General features: G+C 32.2%; 1 protein-coding gene across 1 annotated transcript in view; it reads left to right on the top strand.

The window, feature by feature from the left end:
• LOC128192800 (uncharacterized) overlaps nt 1–21,813 on the top strand; it is a 71,045-nt gene that overhangs the window by 18,645 nt on the left and 30,587 nt on the right. The window contains exons 4-9 of the mRNA XM_052865779.1: nt 7,864–8,130; nt 10,208–10,522; nt 15,540–15,803; nt 15,908–16,210; nt 17,618–17,680; nt 20,170–20,511. Of these exons, the coding sequence (XP_052721739.1) occupies nt 7,864–8,130; nt 10,208–10,522; nt 15,540–15,803; nt 15,908–16,210; nt 17,618–17,680; nt 20,170–20,511 (1,554 nt within the window). The remainder of the gene's footprint in view (nt 1–7,863; nt 8,131–10,207; nt 10,523–15,539; nt 15,804–15,907; nt 16,211–17,617; nt 17,681–20,169; nt 20,512–21,813) is intronic.

Here is a 21,813-nt window from a genome sequence, read left to right as displayed (position 1 = left end):
GGGTACCCGTTGGTCTGCAATGATCGGCATCATAAAGATATTAAAGTCATGTTTTAACTCTGAAGTCTGAAGTATACAATTTTATTTACTTGAAGTTATGTCTACAGGGTATTCATGACTACATTTGGAGTCTTCTGCACAAGAATATATGATATGTTTCTAATTAGACCCTGCTTTGAATTTTGAGTTGAAAATTCACAATCTGTTATTTTTTTAAATAGATAAATTCAGTTACCCTTTCCAGTCCCCCATGAACCTCGAGCGAGTCTAAACATCCATGAAACATGTAAAAATTACACGTTAGTAAACAAACACCCACACCATAACAAAAACATCTAACAGTGTGCACGTACTTACATGTACATCTATACTATATACTAAATTTTAACCAGTTAACAAGAAACTTTAAAAGGAGAAAAAGCCTCACCTTCTTCAGTAACATCCACATAAATCACACACTTTAATGTCCATCTTTTCTCCTTTATTACTCGTAGCTTATCAACGGCTGATCAGTGATCGTCGACAGAAGTGTGGCTGTCAGAATTTCCTCGTAAACGATTCACACGAGAAAAATATCCTCCTTAAACAAATATGTAGTATTGTTCCCTGTGCATGTTCATATGTTTCACAGTAAATTGAAAATGCATGTGTACACCGAAAGAATACACAACTTCTCTTCTGCATTACGGCTCCCTTTTCTACAATGCTGTTCGTTACTGTTTACATTCGGCGCGCGCGCGGGGGTTACAAACAGGGGCGCCCCGACAAATAGTTGCACATAGAACGTTTAAATAATGTGTGTTCATTGAATTCATAAATGATATAGATGAAAAAAATTAAATTGAATCACAACAATTTATCTAAGACGCAACACAACGTAATGCAGTAAATGCCTGGGCCTTAATGTGGCATTTTTATGTAGACATATTAACTCGTTCATGTACGATTCTCACATATTTGTTTTATGAAATTTGAAAAAAAATATAGCACAGAACTTGTTTAATTTGATACCAAATGACATTATTTAATATATTAACAATAACTGAATTAATTTTTTTTCATAAAATGATAACGATTTTTGCTATCAGAAAAATACGTGTATGAGCTGCTGACCCCTAATTATAGGGGCCAGCCCTTTTTTCTTAATTTTAAATGAAAGCTCTCGTTATTCTAAACAACTTTTTTTCTATATGTATAAACAAAATATTTTTAGTTAAAGGTTATAATACAAAAAGCAACAAAATTTAAGCCCCGAAAAAATCTTAAACTTTGGCGACAAATAGCTCAAAAACTATCAAAGAAATTACCAAAATTTTCATGCCAGCAAAACTATAAAATGTTACCGACAATTTCGCCAAATTTCATGAATCTATCATCTGTAGTTCCCGAGATCAACTCTGGACAAAAGACCCCCCAATTTTCAATTAAAGGGCAATAACTCATAACCGGAAGTTAATTTTAAAAATTGGAAAAAAATGTCTAGAGATATTAATATCATCTACATACCCTGAAAGTTTCATAGCAATCACACAAAAAATGTTCGAGAAATCTCGTGCACAAAATTTGCGGGGAAAAAAAAATAACTAGAGCAGAGCTCGTTGCAAAGCAACGAGTGGGTCTTCCGTTAATGTCAGAAGTAAAGCTGGAAGTTCCTGTCAGAAGCAGAGGTCTTAAACCAACAACAAGAGTAACGAAAATAAAAAGATGAAAAAATCGAATTATTCCTGGTACGACTTAACAAAATACGAATGATTTTAAGTACGACTTAACAAAAACATTTCCGATTTCAAGAACGACTTTACAAAAATAATCCGAATGTGTTCAAGTACGACTTAACAATTATTTTTGGTACGAGTTAATTTTACTTTGAATATTACGCTATTTTTTAAACCAAGGATGCGGAATCAAAATTTCCGGAAAAATCAATTTTCAAACCCCGATATTTCTGTTATGCATCGTCCGATTTTAAAACGGCTTTCAGTGTTAGATTCAGCTTAATAAGCTCTACAAAACACATATTCGTTTTTGATTTGATCAGAAAATTCATTTTTTCGAAAAAGTTGTTTCACTTCCGGTTTCGACCGGAAGTGACAAAATAATTTTTTCTGTACATTTGCCATAAGACAATCCGCAGATTTACAATCACAGAAAATTTCAAGTCTTTATAAACAACCGTTTACAAGAAAAGTGCTGGACAAAATCACTTTCTGAAAATTTTTAAAATGATGTAACTAGACACCGGAAGTGACTTTATGACTAAAAGTTTGAAGGCTTCAAGGGACAAGAAATTAAAATAATCCCTGAAAATTTCTTGCAAATTGGTTGAATAGTTTTTGAGATATAAAGCAAAAAAGAAGTCAGAAGGAAAAACAAGAAGAAAAATAATAATAAAACTAGAGCAAAGCTCGTTGCAAAGCAACGAGTGGGTCTTCCGTTAATGATGGAAGTAAAGCTGTAAGTTCCTCTAAGAAGCAGAGCTCTTATACCAATAGCAAGAAAAACTAAAATAAAAAGATGAAAAAATCGAATTAGTCCTGGTACGACTTAACAAAATACAAATTATTTTAAGTACGACTTATCAAAAACCTTTCCGATTTCAAGAACGACTTAACAAAAAAAATTCGATTGTGTTTAAGTACGAATTATCAATTTCCGAATTATTTTAGGTACGAGTTAATTTATCTTTGAACACAACTTTATTTCCTTAACCAAGAACGTGGAATCAAAATTTCCGGAAAACTCAATTTTTAAATCCCAATATCTCTGTAAGGCATCGTCCGATTTTAAAAAGGATTTCAGTTTAAATTAAGCTTAATAAAAGCTCCTTTGTTGCTTTATGATTTATATCAAATTATTGATCAGAAAAGAGTTATTCTAAAAAGACTTAGTAGCCCTTCAGGCCCTTAATTTGAAGGGTCAGCCCCTTTTTCTTGATTTCAAATAAAAGGTCTCGCTAATATAAACATATTTTGTTCTAAAAGTGTTCATGAATTGTCAACCGTTTTCGAGATATCTAAACAACTGTATTTTAGGGGCCGACCCTTTAACCCCTTACCGGGGCCATTAACAACAAAATGTTTGGTATCATATTGTTAAAAACATTATTTTTAGCCACTTTTGTTCTACATTGCTTTTCAAAATATTTATCCTTTTTCAGATATTAACGATCAAAATATTGAATTATGGCCCCTTGAAACCCCTAATTACATAATTTATGACTTAGGTATAGTACTGTATAGATGAACAGATGTACAAACAACATTTTTGCTTCTATAATTAATAACAAATTATTGTTCAGTAATGAGTTATTGTGAGAAGACATTAGAGCCCTCTTGGCCCCTAATTTGAGGGGCCAGCCCCTTTTTCTTGATATTAAATGAAAGGTCTTGCAAATACAAACATATTTTGTTCTACAAGTGTTCAAGAAATGTTAACCGTTCTTGAGAGATATGTACAAATATGTTTAAGGGGCCGACCCTTTAACTCCTAAATGGTGTCATAAAGAAAAACATTTAAGGTAGCATACTGTACAAAACATTATTTTGAGCAACTTTTGTTCTACATTGCTTTTAAAAATATTTCTCCTTTTTCAGATATTAATGATCAAAGTTTTGAATTTCTGGCCCCTTGAAACCCTAATTACATAACATATGACTTAAGTATGGTACTGTATAAATAAACAGCCCAACAATGAACATTTTTGCTTCTATAATTAATAACAAATTATTATTCAGTAAAGAGTTATTGTAAGGAGACTTTACAGCCCTCTTGGCCCCTAATTTGAGGGGCCAGCCCCTTTTTCTTGATATTAAACGAAAGCCCGTGTAATTTGAAACAACTTTTGCATTACATGTTTTAACAAAATATTTATACATCAAAAGATATCATAGAAAATGTGCAAAAATTTCGTGAAAAAATTTGAATCCAATTTTCAGGTTCAGGCGAGCTTTGAGGCCTTTAGCAATTTTCATCATTGGAAGCATGGGGGTACATCTACATACATTCGTCTACAATCCCTGAAAATTTTAAGCTTCTATCTTGATTAGTTTCGGAGGAGATGCGTGGACAAAATGACCCTTAAAAATTTACGAAATCGTCAATATCTGAAACCGGAAGTGACGTCATCATTTGAAAATTTTATAATATGTAGCGCCGATCATGCTTTATCCGTCCTGAAAATTTTGTGCGAATCGGTTGGATAGTTTTTGAGAAAAAGCGCTCCAAAAAAGTCAGAAAAAGAAAAAAAAAGAATAACTAGAGCAAAGCTCGTTGCAAAGCAACGAGTGGGTCTTCCGTTAATGTCAGAAGTAAAGCTGGAAGTTCCTGTCAGAAGCAGAGGTCTTAAACCAACAACAAGAGTAACGAAAATAAAAAGATGAAAAAATCGAATTATTCCTGGTACGACTTAACAAAATACGAATAATTTTAAGTACGACTTAACAAAAACATTTCCGATTTCAAGAACGACTTAACAAAAAAATTCGAATGTGTTCAAGTACGACTTAACAATTATTTTTGGTACGAGTTAATTTTACTTTGAACATTACGCTATTTTTTAAACCAAGGAAGCGGAATCAAAATTTCCGGAAAATTCAATTTTTAAACCCCGATATCTCTGTTATGCATCGTCCGATTTTGAAACGGCTTTCAGTGTTAGATTCAGCTAAATAAGCTCTACAAAACACATATTTGTTTTTGATTTGATTAGAAAATTCATTTTTTCGAAAAATTTGTTTCACTTCCGGTTTCGACCAGAAGTGACAAAATAATTTTTTCTGTACATTTGCCATAAGTCAATTCGCAGATTTACAATCACAGAAAATTTCAAGTCTTTATAAACAACCGTTTACGAGAAAAGTGCTGGACAAAATCACTTTTTGAAAATTTTTAAAATGACGTAACTAGAAACCGGAAGTGACTTAATGACTAAAAGTTTGAAGGCTTCAAGGGACAAGAAATTAAAATAATCCCTGAAAATTTCTTGCAAATTGGTTGAATAGTTTTTGAGATATAAAGCAAAAAAGAAGTCAGAAGGAAAAACAAGAAGAATAATAACTAGAGCAAAGCTCGTTGCAAAGCAACGAGTGGGTCTTCCGTTAATGTCGGAAGTAAAGCTGGAAGTTCCTGTAAGAAGCAAAGCTCTTAAACCAATAACAATAGTAACTAAAATAAAAAGATGAAAAAAAATCGAATTATTCCTGGTACGACTTAACAAAATCCGAATGATTTTACGTACGAATTAACAAAAACCTATTCGATTTCAAGAACGACTTAACAAAAAAAATCCGAATGTGTTCAAGTACGACTTAGCAAATAATTTAAGGTACAAGTTAATTTAACCAAGAATTTGATACTTCTTTCTTAACCAAAAACGCGGAATCAAAATTTCCGGAAAAATCAATTTTTAAAGCCAAATATCTCTGTAATGCATCGTCCGATTTTAAAACGGTTTTCAGTGTTAGATTCAGCATAAAAGGCTCTACAAAACACATATTTTTTTTTGATTTGATCAAAAAATTCAATTTTTCGAAAAATTAAAATCACTTCCGGTTTCTACCGGAAGTGACAAAATAATTTTTTTTGTAAAAATGCCATAAGTAAATCCGCAGATTAATTATCACAGAAAATTTCAAGTCTTTATAAACAACCGTTTACGAGAAAAGTCCTGGACAAAATCACTTTTTGAAAATTTTTAAAATGACGTAACTAGAAAACGGAAGTGACTTAATGTCTGAAAGTTTAAAAGCTTCAAGAGACAAGTATTTAACATAATCCCTGAAAATTTCTTGCAAATCGGTTGAATAGTTTTTGAGATATAAAGCAAAAAAGAAGTCAGAAGGAAAAACAAGAAGAATAATAATAATAAAAAAAAACAATAGAATAACAAGAGGGTCTTCCGTTGAAAACGGAAGACCCTAATAATAAAAACTAGAGCAAAGCTCGTTGCAAAGCAACGAGTGGGTCTTCCGTTAATGACGGAAGTAAAGCTAGAAGTTCCTGTAAGAAGCAGAGCTCGTAAACCAATAACAAGAGTAACTAAAATAAAAAGATGAAAAAATCGAATATTCCTGGTACGACTTAACAAAATCCGAATGATTTTAAGTACGACTTAATAAAAACATTTCCGATTTCAAGAACGACTTAACAAAAAAATCCGAATGTGTTCAAGTACGACTTAGCAACTATTTTTGGTACGAGTTATTTTTACTTTGAACATTACGCTATTTTTTAAACCAAGGACGCGGAATCAAAATTTCCGGAAAAATCAATTTTTAAACCCCGATATCTCCGTAATGCATCGTCGGATTTGAAAACGGCTTTCAGTTTTAGATTTAGCTTAATAAGCTCTACAAAACACATTTTCATTTTTGATTCGATCAGAAAATTCATTTTTTCGAAAAATTTGTTTCACTTCCGGTTTCGACCGGAAGTGACAAAATACATTTTTTTGGTCAAATGCCATAAGTAAATCTGCAGATTTACAATCACAGAAAATTTCAAGTCTTTATAAACAACCGTTTACGAGAAAAGTCATGGACAAAATCACTTTTTGAAAATTTTTAAAATGACGTAACTAAAAAACGGAAGTGATTTAATGACTGAAACTTTAAAGGCTTCAAGGGACAAGAATATTACATAATCCCTGAAAATTTCTTGCAAATCGGTTGAATAGTTTTTGAGATATAAAGCAAAAAAGAAGTCAGAAGGAAAAACAAGAATAATAATAATAACTAGAGCAAAGCTCGTTGCAAAGCAACGAGTGGGTCTTCCGTTAATGTCGGAAGTAAGGCTGGAAGTTCCTGTAAGAAGCAGAGCTCTTAAACTAATAACAAGAGTAACTAAAATAAAAAAGATGAAAAAAATCGAATTATTCCTGGTACGACTTAACAAAATGCGAATGATTTTAAGTACGACTTAACAAAAACCTTTCTAATTTCAAGAACGACTTAACAAAAAAAATCCGAATATGTTCAAGTACGACTTAACAATTATTTTTAGTACGAGTTACTTTCACTTTGAACATTACGCTAATTTTTAAACCAAGGACGCGGAATCAAAATTTCCGGAAAAAATCAATTTTTAAACCCCGATATCTCTGTAATGCATCATTCGATTTAAAAACGGATTTCAGTTTTGAACTCAGCAGGAAAATTACTGTAAGATTCGTAAGTAAATTTTTTAAAATTGAAAAACATGAAAATTCAAAAAAATTGGTTTTGCTTCCGGTTTCGACCGGAAGTGTCCGAATTGAGTTTCCAGCCTTATGTCATAAGTAAAACTGTAGTTCTACTTTCTCTGTAAATCTCATAGCTTTATCTTAAATCAAAAATGAGAAAAGCTCCGGACAAAATCACTTTTTAAAACGTGAAAAACGTCAATATCTGACGAATTTGATGACGTCATCAAATAATTTTTTCATATTATGGAGATCTTTTAGATACACATTAAACCTGTAAATTTCAAAACAATCGATGCAAGCGTTTTTGAAATATTTGAGTTGGAAAAAAAATAAAAAGAATAATAATAATAAGAATAAGAAAAAAAAGAAACCGTAGAAAAACAAAAGGGTCTTCCGTTGGAAACGGAAGACCCTAATAAAAAAAAACAATAGAATAACAAGAGGGTCTTCCGTTGAAAACGGAAGACCCTAAAAAACAATAGAATAACAAGAGGGTCTTCCGTTGAAAACGGAAGACCCTAAAAAAACAATAGAATAACAAGAGGGTCTTCCGTTGAAAACGGAAGACCCTAATAATAAGAAACAGTAGAATAACAGAAGGGTTTTCCGTTGAAAAACGGAAAACCCTAATAAATCAATATATGTATAATACATGAATATATATATTTTATTTTTGTTTTCAGTGCAAAGAGGTTACCTGTTCATGTTAAAACACATACATGAGGAGGCACAGCTGGTCGATTATCTTTGCCAGTTATGCGAGTCACCTCTCTCTGATGATGAGAAGAAGGACATGAGAGATGGAAAAGGCGATTTTAAGAAGAGGGAGCTCCTAAAATGTCTCACCTCAAAGGGGGAAACTGCTTGCAGGGAATTCTTGGAAAAGTTGAAATGCTACCAAAATTTATATTCCCAGTTCCAAAATGCAGTACAATCCGTAACTAACGCAGGTTCGTGAAAGGCTTGTACATGATTTTAAAAGTCTGTATTTACATAAATTGAGTATGTTCTTCTGTATTTTTCTGAAAAATAGTGGCATACTTCTGTCCCTTATTTTTCTATCAAATATGTAGAATTAGATAGTTGACATTCAAGTAATTAAGTAAACATGAAAAATAACTATGTTGACATGCAAGAAAATTGCATACAAAAAGTATAAAGAGTTTTTAAGAAAATACCCTAAGCATCAAATATCATCCACATGTCACTTCCAACATGCTAGATGCTACCTATTTATGTCAACATGCAACACCCACAAAAACCATGTGCAGACAAACACACCAACTCACCTGCATATTTTAAATAACAAACTATATGTACAGTTAAACTTCGGTATCTCGAACTTGGCGGGACTGAGTAAAAACTTTGAGATATCGGAGGGTTCGAGATATCGAAGTTGATGAAAGTTGGACTTTAATGTTTCTAGATACGCAAATGCACATATTTTTTCTATACATGTATACACACATGTATATAGTCATTTATGTTATCGTAATTCATAGTGTATAATAAAACACTCAAAGATTTAATGTGTTTTATTTCATTTGTATAAACCTCAAATGTTCTTTAATTATCTTGAAAAGCAATACTTTTTAAAAGAAGACTTGCGATCGTCTTTGTTTGTCAGCAATTCTTATAACCGGATATACATTACTCTAGGTAAATTGATAAACCAATTACGGTAAAAAGAACAAAAACGGAAAACGAAAATCAACATTACTTATGCCTTCTCGACTTCTGTTATATAGCCTTGAATTTTGCTTTAATGGTAAGCACCATTGCCAGATCATCTAACTGTCTCCTGGGATTAAGACCGGGTCCTTCGTTAGATTGTTTATCAGAGATGATGGGTACCGAGAATTGAATCTCTAGTGTAAATTCATATAACTCAAGAAGTATTTGATTAATTTCTTGATTTCTTTTTAACTTTTATGTCTTTACAAAATAATCATTTCAAGTTATGTTTAATAATCGTGTCATCCGATGTCACTATGTAAGCATCGTCGATAACCTGGCTTGCGTAATTATGAAGAAAGGGTTTCAACAGCTTGGGGCTGTTAAGGCGTGAAATTCACAGGTGACCTCAGTAATAGCACGTGCTATACTAACGGATCTGTTCAATAGACCGGAAAATCGGCGTAAAATAGAGACAGTGCACTGAAGGTGTGAAATTACTGAGGCGGTTAATTGACTTAACTTCGAGATAACGCATGTCTTTTAGTGACTAGGGCCGTAAGTTTACTTCGAGATAAGCGGGGTATTCGAGATTTTCGTGTTCGACATACTGGAGTTTTTTATAATCATTTATATAGTAAAATTGGTCGGGACCACAGATATGCCTCGAGATATCCGTGGTATTCGAGATATCGATGTTTGAGATACCGAAGTTTAACTGTATATGCACTTTTATTATGCTAAGCAGTGCTTACTTGATTGAAAAAACCCCTACTGATCTCACATGTCAATATCACAAGTTGCATGTTAACATAAAAGTTGCATTGCAACATAAATTAGTTGCATGCCAACATATTTATTTTTCATGTCAACATAACTTAATTGCATGTTGACGTAAACAAGTTGCATGTCAGCATTACTATGTTACATTTCGACATAGATATGTTGCATGTCAACTTATTTATCCTGCAAGTAAACATAAAAGAAGCATATTGAATTTTGGAAGTCACAAGTGGGTGATTTTGAAATTTTTTTTGAGAATTTTAATAATTTTGATATTTTTGCAATATTATTGCACATCAACATAGTTATGTTGCATGTTGACATCATTATATTGCATGTCAACATCTTTACCTCACATGTTGACATATTTGATAGAAAAATAACTTACTTAGAGGGGCAGAAGTAGTCACCAGAAAACTTATGAGCAGTTAATTTAAACAATATAAAGGCTTCTTTGGTGCTTCGTGCATATGAAGGTAGCTATCATTGCGGGATATATATAATTTTTTTCTGCCATCCTGAAAATGTTTCTGTTGTTGATTTAAACATTTGGATCGTATTCTAATATAGATGGCCTTCTTCAAGATTTTGCTCTTACAAATGATGGACTGGTTGATTATGCAGAAATTTTGCTTGAGGAAATGGAACCAAGTAGTATGTCTGACATTCTTTTCTGTTACGGTTTGCTGAATTCTGCTATGCATGCCGAGATGATCGATTCAAGAGAATTAAATAGAAGACAGAAGGGAAAGATCTTGCTTGATAAGACTAGAGAACAGCCAGAAAAGATGCCTGTCTTTTGCCATGCATTAGTAAAAACTGAGTGTTGCAGAGCCATAGAATACATCAGAAAGGGTGTAAACAATAACCTACCCCCCTTTAGAAGTAAGTGAATTTTATTTGATATGTTTAATTAAATCCGAGACAATAAATGGAGAAACGTAGTTAGTCCACTGTGAACATAAAATACAGCCGTCAGGGAAAAAATTCAGAACATTTGTTTTAAATATGCCTGATGCCAATTAAACTAATTATTAAACATCATTAATATGCCAAAAGGATGTGCACATGTTTATAACATTTATTATGGCCAAATGAATATTAAACCTAGCACATGGGGGAGCGTGAGAATGGTCAGCTCTTGATCACTCTATAGTTGATCTTAATTTATCTCATTCAAGAATGGTTTTTTGCGGCAAAGGATTTTCTATTTACCAAGACCCATTTCTACCCATATCTTTCCTGTATGCTTAATATCCATGTTAAAAGCATTTCCTGTCTAATGAATAAAACGCCAAATAAAAAATTAATATGAGGGTTGTTCAGAAATTATTGAGATAACCCAATTATTTTTCTTTCTAAGTTACGGATATTAGTGAAAATTGACATAGACATTGAACAAGGCACAAATAATTATTTAACAAAGAAATATTTAAAGATATTAAGTATTTTGTTTTTTACGGTACATAAACTAGTCAGTGATCAGGGTACCGGGCGCAGACATATAGTCTGTGATGAAAAAACTCTTAACGTCTACCGTAATGTCGCGTGTATAACACACACTTTTTTTCAGCCAAAATATGATCAAAAGTGGGGGGTGCTTGTTATACATAGGACTAAAATTTTACCCCATTTTTTCAAGCCGTGATTCTTAATACCTCGGGAGACCTGACTGCCGATATAGCGTGTTATGCAAGTTGTATGAGTGTATATTTTCTGCTGATATAACGTGTTATGCAAGTTGTACGAGTGTATACTAAATTTACTGCATCAGAAATACCTTATTCTTAGTTTTATTTCCATGTATTGAAATATTTATCCACTCTCAACACTATTTCTTGCATCAAACAAGTTTAAATATCGCCAGTGTATTCGCCATTACGTAAGCAATCACCTGTTGACTCGGCGTGTGGTCAATGTTTGTTTAACAATTTCCGGTGTCAGAAGCATGCACCTGTCTTGTGTCGGACTTCACTGGGTGTTTTCAAGTGCATGAAGATTAGCGATTATTCTGATTTTATTAAACTTGATTACTTCGTGTCCAGTTATGCAGTTAAACGTTATTGCTTTACAAACACACTGCTAAAAATACATCGATCATTTGAACGACTTGATAATGACGATATACGACATACATATGTTTCTTCAGAATGTTTATTTAACAACAATCAATGAGTTTGACTATATATAATTAATCAATTAAATCATTTCTTTTGATGTTGCTTATGGTTTATATCTGCAAACATTATAACTTTTAAGCTCGGTTGCCGTTCTTCCCTACGTATGATGATCTTCAACTTTTCCCACTGTTTTACAAAGTGTCTAATGATATTTGATACCGCCCATGTAAATCATGCCGTCCTTTTTATGTAAAATTGTAAGAACTTTGACTCTAATATCGCTTGGGCAATGTTCCGATCACGAAATTACAGTAATTGCGCTTGGGTTACAAAATTATCATTAAACATCGATAGTTATTTGGAAAAATGGCGGCCGTCGATTTTCATCATTGTGCTATGTTATGATCACAAAATTAAAGAAATAGCGCATGGATTATATAATTATCATGAAACATCGATTGTTTTGGGGGAAAATTGAGGCCGTTGATTTCGCCATTTTTTGGGTGCGTGTTATACATAGGACCTGCTGTTTTTTCGCTGTTTTTTGGTCAACTTTGGGGGGTGCTATTATACAGGAGTGCGTTTTATACAAGATACATTACGGTACTTACAAAGTGTCTGTAGACCTAAAGTTGATAATAAAATAAATCAAATCATATTTAGAGGATATCATTATTGTGTGATTTTATATTTGCTTTATCCAACGAGTTGAAATGGTGTATATATTGCAGAGCAAATATAACCATTTTAATGAGTTGAATAAAGCAAATATAAAATCACACAATTAGGCCACATAAAATTAAATTTTAGATTCTCATCCCTGCCCACCCCTCTGAAAATGGCCCGATGCATTTTATTTTATTTTGAAAAAATAAATTGGAATTTTTTTTCGGTATTTCGGCTTGGTACACAAGAAATTCAAAACATTTTAATGGCTGCCTTAAAGGACATATCGTATATTTTTAAAATATGGGACATTTTACGTTTTTTGGCTTCCTTGTGTATCTAATAATTACTTCTAACAGTTTGTTTACGGTAAAAAAGAGGTAATTAGCCATAATATCAATTCAAATTATAGCCCTGATCGTTTAAAAACTCATTAATTAGATAGCATGTCACGTGGTACAGTGACGTTACATGCGACCTTCTTCGAACAGCTGATTGTAAACAAATTGTAGGATTAGCATTATCTTCTTTAAATTTTGAAATTTATTCACCATGAACGTTGGTTTTTTTTACATGCTGACTAAATTAAAAGAAACTTATTATTCAGTCGTACGTGTTTGAGCCACCAGTTCGGATAAAAAGCGATGATTTTGCCGAAGAAGCGACGATGAAGTCGGCAATAACGACCAAATTGATAGACGTGTAAACATTGTAAACAAAATTTAGTAAGGATTATAGCTCAAATGAATCGGTTAAAGGTGTTTATTTATTAAAATTTACAACAGTCTGTTTTTTTTGGCGACTTTAACGACTCAGAATGTTCATTATTGTAAAACTGTGGTGCACAAGAAGTTTGTTTCTTCGACAGTAACTGGACACAACTTTCTAAGGTTGTTTACTCCATATTACACTGAATTATAAAAGCAGGCAAGAACGTTTTCCTTATTTATTGTTTTTTCTGTAAGATCCTATCTCCGTATTTTTTAAATCCATTTATGTATAAATGTATATCAACAAACTTTGTCTATTTCTCGCGTATACATTCAAAATTGACAACTTGATCGTTGACTTCTCCCGCAAAAAAATAAAACTCACAGAAATCTCACCTACCGTACTTAAATTATGATAAGTTCTGCAGAGGTGAGCTATGAATGAATATTAAGAAATCATTTATACAAAACCTTGCATTCATGAACGTATAGTTTAACAATAACAATAAGAAAAAAGCTAATGAAGCGAGGCGGTATCCAAAATGGCGTCCCTTCTTGTTATTTTTCTTTGATTAACTTGCGTTTTGTACACAGACCCCTGTGCATAAACATATATTTTTTTCTCTCTGAATCTATAATTACAAAAATATACCATATAATTAATAATATATGTACAGAATGTTCATTTATAAATCCTCTCGTCAACAGATAGACCCCTATATTTGTCTCAAGATTTCTGCATACTTTCGTAAGGGAAACTTAAAAAAAACAACAGTTCAAATCCCCATTTTTGACGGCTAGAACACCCGCAGGAGGCACAAAGCACCACCATGTCCCGTTATCGGCAATTTAATAGGTGATAATTAGTTTAATTGTAGTTTCAATCTAATTCAATTACAAAGATGGCTAACAGCACCTTCTCGCTCGAGGTCGCATATGACATCACACATCATGGCGGGTAGATCGAGAGAGAAAATATGCATATCGCGACATTTGAATTTTAACGCTTTCAAACTCACGAATTAGGCAGAATATTTTATGAAAAAGATAATAAACTTCATTTTTAATGAGTATAGAATGATTTTATTTAAAAAATTCATAAAATTGAAAAACATGCGATATGTCCTTTAACATATGGGTTATTCCAGTCATAATTTTTATCATAAGGATACAAATGTCTTCGTGCATTAACAGTTAAGTTGAAAAAAAAAATGGAATTAAAATGATTAAAATTGGGTTTGCGTACTCATAGGAGCATTAAGAATTTAAAAGAATAGAGCAGTTGTTATTTCTAGAACATGAACGGTGGAAAGGGTAATTTAAAAAAAATAATAAATAAAATCCACCAACCCGCCCCATATTTTTGCAAATCAGGATGAGAATCTAAATATTAATTTTATGTGGCCTTATAGATGTTCTATTTATTTTATACAATTTGATTTATATTGTGAAGCTTTTAAGACAGCCCCTTATATGACCCAAATTGATTTTTCAAAGGTTAAACGATGATGCAACATTGTGTTATGTGGTTATTGTGACCTTGCGCAATACAGTTTAGTACATCATTTCGGAGATATATCTAACTGTTTTAATTTAAAGTTTCACTGAAATAAACCTTGAAATATTTTTTTATCTCTAAATAATTATTCTTAGAGCTTAATGACTTGATTAAATGAAAATACTGATCAGAAGACAAGTTGGTAGTAGATAAACTTAAGCTATGTGGAAGATACTAGAAAATCTTCAAAAATAGGTCACTGAAGCGTTGAAGCGAGGGGCTGTGTCAAATATATAGTTCAGACCAGAAGTATTTGATAAAGCATAACTTTGAGCCATGGTCAAAATTTAAGAATTATAAAACTGTAAAAATTATGCCTATCAGCATCATAGTCATTTTTATGACATAATTGCTGAACAAGTTCTCAAAGCTGTTGAAGGACCCATAAAGTGAGAACAGTGGGTGATACTCAGTTATCTAATATTTACGACATGTTGTCTCGTGGTTTAGTAGTACTGAGCAATCTGGTCATTATATGATGCATGAAATAAATAATTATCATGAATTTATTCAAATTTGTTTCTTTTTAGTTTTTTAAACATTCAGATCTGTATAACTAAAAAGAAAGCATGTGCATAAGGTTGCACTAAATAAATGGCTTTATCATAACATGTGGTGAGACTAATTTTAAAACCCGTCAGCCAACCTGGAAAATTCCACACTTTTGGAAACTCAAACTCTTGATCCCTCGAAGACTTTTCTAGGTCCCATGAACTTCAAGCTATCAAGAGTTATCTGTAATTCAAACATTCTATAAATTTTATCATACTTGTAACTAAAAACGTGAAGCTGTTACTGATTGAGATAATTAATCATTATTCTTAGTTGTTTTGGTTTTACCTTTTTAGGTGATTCGGTACGCTGTGTTCAAGTCAACTTTAGGAAAGTTATAGAAAACTTTAAAGATTGCATAGGAAAGGAAGTTTTGTTTAGATACATGAGAAGGAGGGGATACATTGACCACAATAATGTACCAAAGGAGTGCGTCCTTATTAAAGCAGGACTAAGGGGTAGAAAACCTGGATGTGACTGTATTTGGGAGTTGACACGTCAGAAAGACCTTGATCTTCTAGAGGAGATGTTTAGACTGTTGGACTACAGAAAAACTAACCGTAATTATTTAAAAAAATAAAAAATTCATTTCTGTTTTTTGGCATAAATCTCCAGGGTAAAAAGGTATTTATATGTGTTACTAGTGTATATTTTTTAATTTTAGCAAGAGAAAGAACAGTGGACTTTGGCGTTGAAGTGTTTAGAAAACAGAGACAACTTTTTCTAGAAAATTTAGAGCCAACTCCTGTTTCCCATATTCTTTTGGAAGAGGAAGCATTTTCAGTAGATGACCATGATGCAGTGAATAATGAAAAACGTAGACGTAAAAAGGTAGAAGTTCTTCTTGACATACTTGAAAAAGATGGCTCGGAATTGACATTGGAAAGTTTCTTCTTTGCTTTAAGAGATGACCAATTTATGATGGAAAAAATAGAGGAATTTCGTCAAGCAGGAGCAGATGTTCATAGTAAGATAGATTATTTTCCAACTTCTATTTTTACACAACTTGCTTTATCTTACTGTATTTCAGGAATGTAGCTACAAAGTTATTATTGAACCATGTCTCAAGGTCAAATGTGGTCATAGCAGAATTATATGAAAAATTCATGTCTGAAGCATATCTTCTCTCTCTTTGGTCAAATCTCGCTCAAACTTCACTCACAGAGTGCCTACAATCAAAGGATGTGCAGTGACCTTGAATGATGTTTGTAGGTCAAGTGTCTAGGTCATCTTAGATCACACAGAATTCTTTTTTCGTAGCATATATATACTCTTTTTTTGGCCTAGCTGCAGAACTGTAGCTCTCTGGGAAAAAAATATTGACAGACCGGAGAGCTACAGGGCCACCCATTGAAAAAATTGTATATTTATTGCGCAGAAAAACGTGCGCTAGTTTTCGACTAATTTACCTTATTTATCACTAATTCTGTGAAAACAATTAGTACCATTAAATCTTCATGCAATTTACTACTGATATCGTCTCTTCACTTGCCTCGAATAGTCTTTTAAACACCATCACCAGTCCCGTAAATTCATGTGGTGCACTTTGTTTACATTTTAAAATGGCGACTCTCGATGTAAATTCAACATACTTGATTTTCCGAGGTCGGTAGCATGTTTCGGAGAAAGTCTGAGGCAAATAAAGAGGCGATATCAGTAGTAAATTGCATGAGGAATTTAATGGTACAAATTGTTTTCACAGAATTTGCGTATAAATAAGGTAAATCAGTCGAAAACTAGCGCACGTTTTTCTGCGCAATAAATATACAATTTTTTCAATGGGTGGCCCTGTAGCTCTCCGGTCTGTCAATATTTTTTTTCCCGGAGAGCTACTGTTCTGCAGCTATTTTTGGCCTTGTTTGGCTCCTACTTCACATTAACAGAGCTTTTGGGTTAATGGTGAGCAGTGACTTTATAATATTAACCTAGTCAATGTGACAGTCATAGTGGATCTTTTTATAATCAATTTTAGACTGTAGATTATTTCCCATTTGCGTAATCTTGCTCAGGGTAAACAAAAATGCCTGTATATAAGAGGTAATAAGATTGAATTAAACATTATAAAAGTTTTATGCCAGCTGGAAAATTTCTAAGTTATAGGATAAGGTCAAGGAAAATTTCCTGAAATACTTTTCATCCTATTGTCCATTATTTAAGCGGGGCCCTTTGAGATGGTAACCATCTCAATGTTGTCTAGTTGAGTACTCATACTGGTACCATTTATTTCATAACATTCTAGATCTAAATTTTAAAAGAAATAAAAATTGTTAATAGTAAATCTTGAATTTTTGTTAATTTTCACAGTACATCATGATATCAAGATTTTTATAGCAAAATCAATGCAGGTTGACTCAGTTCTTTCTTCATATTTAAGCTGATCGTCAGCCTTTACAGAATATACATGTCAGGGAAGTCGGACCACCTCAAAGATTTGAAGGTAAGACATGATAAAAGGAGAAAGATAAAAAGAATGCTTATTGAAATAAACATTTTAATATTTCACATTAAACAGTTAAAAAGTCAAAAAGATAAAAAAAAGTTTTCCTTTAAATATAGTCGTCCCTTATACTTAATTAACCTATGTCATGATCAGACCCAAGAATGTTAATGGAATTTTTTTTATCCTATATTTTAAGGATCATTCACCAGAATTTTATAGACCTTTTTCCTTACTTAAGGTATCCCACTCCTCAATGTTGTTGTATCAAGATTTTCTTGAGAAGTATATCATTGAAATCTGTAGACAAAACAAACTTAAAAAATACAAAGATAATGGGGGATCAGTATCCATCCCTCTGAGTTATGGCCCATTTAATTTGACCTTTTTGCACCTAAAATGCAATTTCACCCTGATTAAGATTTGTTGTCAGTATTTTTGATTAAGCAAACTCAATTCTTCAAATATTGTTTTTAATTATGCACAATGGTCACACTGAATAGAGGGATTACGAAAAAAATTTGTACAAAGCTGCATAAATTTTTTGTGTGACCTTTTTGCACTTAAAATAGACAATTTCTTTAATAGTTACAATTGGATTTGAAATAAAAACTTTTTGAATATCAAGAATTTTATAAGATTAATCCAGTTTGCCTAAATATGTATTCAGTATCCTTTTGACATAATATAACATGGGGGTCAGTGATGTCAAATTTTAGATATAGGGCTTCAAAGGTAAAATTCTCGCAAAATTTGGCTTAAAAAAATTCAGACATGTTCTATATATATGCATGATTTTATGCTAAACGGCTATCACATTCTCAAGATTTGATTTTGTACATGTCACACATAACCTATAAAATATGTTACAAACCTATCAAATGTTAAAAATGTGAATAATGATTAAAGTATAATAAAAAGAAAAGTATATTGAAAATTCATAAAATTGCTTGTTTCTGTCATTTTCGTCTAAAAAACCTTCCGCACGAAAAAATAGTCCCCCAAAAAACTTGTTTGTTTCTTGAATTCAAATGGATTTTCTTTATGAATGTTGTGTAATTATGAAATAATAATCTATCTGTGATGATTAGATAAATAAAATCATATTCATTTTAAAGATAATGATCATCTGCGCAATGAAATCAAAACATGAGGAGTGAGATACCTTAAAGAACAGCATGAATTCTAAGAATAACTCCATATAAAAGATACTATGGTGATTACAATTACATGTATCTTTGTCTTTCTTATCTCCAGACCTATTAAACATCGAAAATGACAGTATATAGAGGAAATGTTTTGCTTATTAATCAATTATTTACAACCATATTGCTTGCTTTTCTTGAAAAAATTTTATTTAGAATTAAATTGTAGGTCACTGGATGACTGAGTTTTATATAAGATCAAAATCAAACTAAACATGCAAAAAATATCTACATTCTATAAACCTTTTCCTTACAAAAAAAGTATGTTAATTTTTTTGACGTGCTGAGTGGTCAACACATTTTATTGGTAATCCTTCTTGATAAGTCATTTTGATATATCTTGACTTTTTGGTTCCTTCCTGGGAATACGGGTTCCCCATAGGAGTCTGCCCAGGGTTGGCACAGGTATTACTTGGGTTCCCTCTTGGTTCACTCCAGCAGACATGATAAGTGATTCTAGGGTTTGCTTGTTAGATTTTGTGTAATTTAAGCAGTATGTGTTGCTCAGGCAATTGATGTGGCCCATAGGCCACTACAATCTTTCTTGATTTGTACTTGGGAGTGCAATATTTTAAACTAACCTTCTGGTAGGCCTATTAAGTCATTTTGCGTAATGTTTGTTTAAAGAAAAAACCCTGAAGACTTTTTTTTGTGTATTTGCAATTATGTACACCTTAATACAGCTAGAAACTGTTATGATTATTAGGTATGAAAGTTGTAATGTAAAACTAGTAAAGAGGGATGGATGGTGGTATCCATATTTAGGTTATTTAATCCTCTTTAGAAAAAGAGCTTTGTATAAATGTATAAAGATACAGAGGAATTTTTAAATTTTAAAAGCTAAATTGTTTGGATTATATCTTTACTAAATGGTATAGTTTATGGCATAGATAATTATATCTAAGCTTTTAGAGTAGATCTGGTAAAATTTGATGATCACCAAGCCACTTTAAGGAGGTAATTCCTATTGCAATAAACAATAGAATAAAGTAAAATTCCATATATATGTTTTCTTCCCCGAAATTGTTACCTAACAGCGTGGTGCAAATATGGGTTAGAGCATGAACTTTGAGTCTGTAAGTCATGAGTTTAAATCTTGCTTGGTCTTTTATAATTTTTACCTTCTCCAGAAATCTTTAAACATTTTTGAGACAAATATTGTAAAACTTGAAAATTCTACATGCGGAAAGTATTTTTATTAGATGTACTTGATATCAACAGGTGTCACATGCTAACTTAAGACATGTTTAAAATAAATGTATAATTCCTCAAATATTTTCAAAGCTACTGAGACGGCTTCAAGATTTGATGTGATTGTATCAATCCCTGTGGAAGGTGATGAAGAAAGAATACGTCAAGCAGTTGAACAACTTAACATTGACCCAAACTTCAAGGCAGAAGTAGCCGAGGATTCCCACATGATGGTCGATAAAGTTGAAATGGGCTCCGTGGTACTGAGATTAATTGCAATGACTGATAATGCTTCTGAAAGGTTTTTGGCTAAAAATGGGGAAAATGTGATGAAACTGGTGGAAACGTTTCTGAAATTTTCTGATTTAAAAGAAGAAATGATTAAAGGAAATATTAAGGTGACTGTCCTTGTACCAGAAGAGGAAATAGAAAGTGGTAAGTAGTACTGTGGAATATTTATTAATGACATTTAATTTAGTTAGGCCCAATTTTCATAGCTAGATTACACTTCGATCCACTTCTTACCAACAAATTCCACCAAAGAATAATGAAACAGGCCCAATTTTCATAGCTAGAATACACTTCCACTTCTTACCAACAAATTCCACCAAAGAATAATGAAACAGTTGTTGTTCATTAAACATACAGAAAATATTTACAAAAGTACAATGAACATATATAAAAAAAATCTATATTCATTGTGGTAAAAAAAAACAATTCAGTCGTCGGGATTTCATTGGGTTGGTCGTGTTATGGGAAACATAATATTTTTATACCCCCGCAAACGAAGTTTAAAGGGGTATATTGGTTTCACCTTGTCCGTCTGTCTGTAGATGCAGCTTTGTCCCCCCCCTATAGAATTTTTTATTACTGCATGGAACAGTTTGAAAATTTGTACATATGTTGAACACCATCTGAAGATGTGCACCTGCAATTATTTTTAAGATCAGACTAGATTTAATGATTTTATGACAGTTTTCATTTTTCTTATTCTATATATTGTACACTAATGTTGAAGAGTACGGGAGGTAATCCTTAAAGATTTTATTAATTAATTAATAGTATTGAAACACTCTAAAATATATTTATATAAATACATCCAGATGGAGGTTTTTGTCTTTATGTCTTAATTAATAAAAAAATTATTTTTTATAAGTATTCTATCAACTGACAATGCAAACTTTTTGTTTGTCAATGATAAATAAGTTAATAAGAACATCAAAGACAAGTGTGGCTGAATTCATTTGTCCCAAGGGAGCCATTATCTGAGCCATGGTTCAGATGGAGCATTTGTTTAGGGGAAATTGATAACCTGTAAAAATGGGTGATGGTTTTGGGGCTATTTTAAAACTGTTTCATGTAAACCAAAAGTTTCTATTATAAGGAAATAAATGAAATCATTATTAATAAAGAAGTTCAACTATTTTCAGAAGTTGTTTAAATTCATTTGTCAAGTAAATTGATGAAGTGACCCTATTGGGCATTAATTTAGATGAAATTCAAAATTACTGATATGATTGTAGTGTTCTGGCAATTTTAAAATTGTTTGTAATATTAAATTTTCTTTTTTACATATTTTTACATAGTATGGTAATTATGGTAATGTTTTGGGAGTTTGTTAAATTTAACAAGCTCTTTAAAGAAAATCATAGTCCTATGGGATCAATTTTCTGATATGGAGTTCCCTTGTGCCATATAGGAGAAAGTGAGGAAAATTTGAAACAACTAATTGCATCT

This window comes from Crassostrea angulata, chromosome 7 (assembly GCF_025612915.1).
Source record: "Crassostrea angulata isolate pt1a10 chromosome 7, ASM2561291v2, whole genome shotgun sequence".
Taxonomy (NCBI): Eukaryota; Metazoa; Mollusca; class Bivalvia; order Ostreida; family Ostreidae; genus Magallana; species Magallana angulata.
The sequence above is the reverse complement of the archived record's forward strand: the minus strand, read 5'-3'. Positions and strand labels throughout refer to the sequence as shown.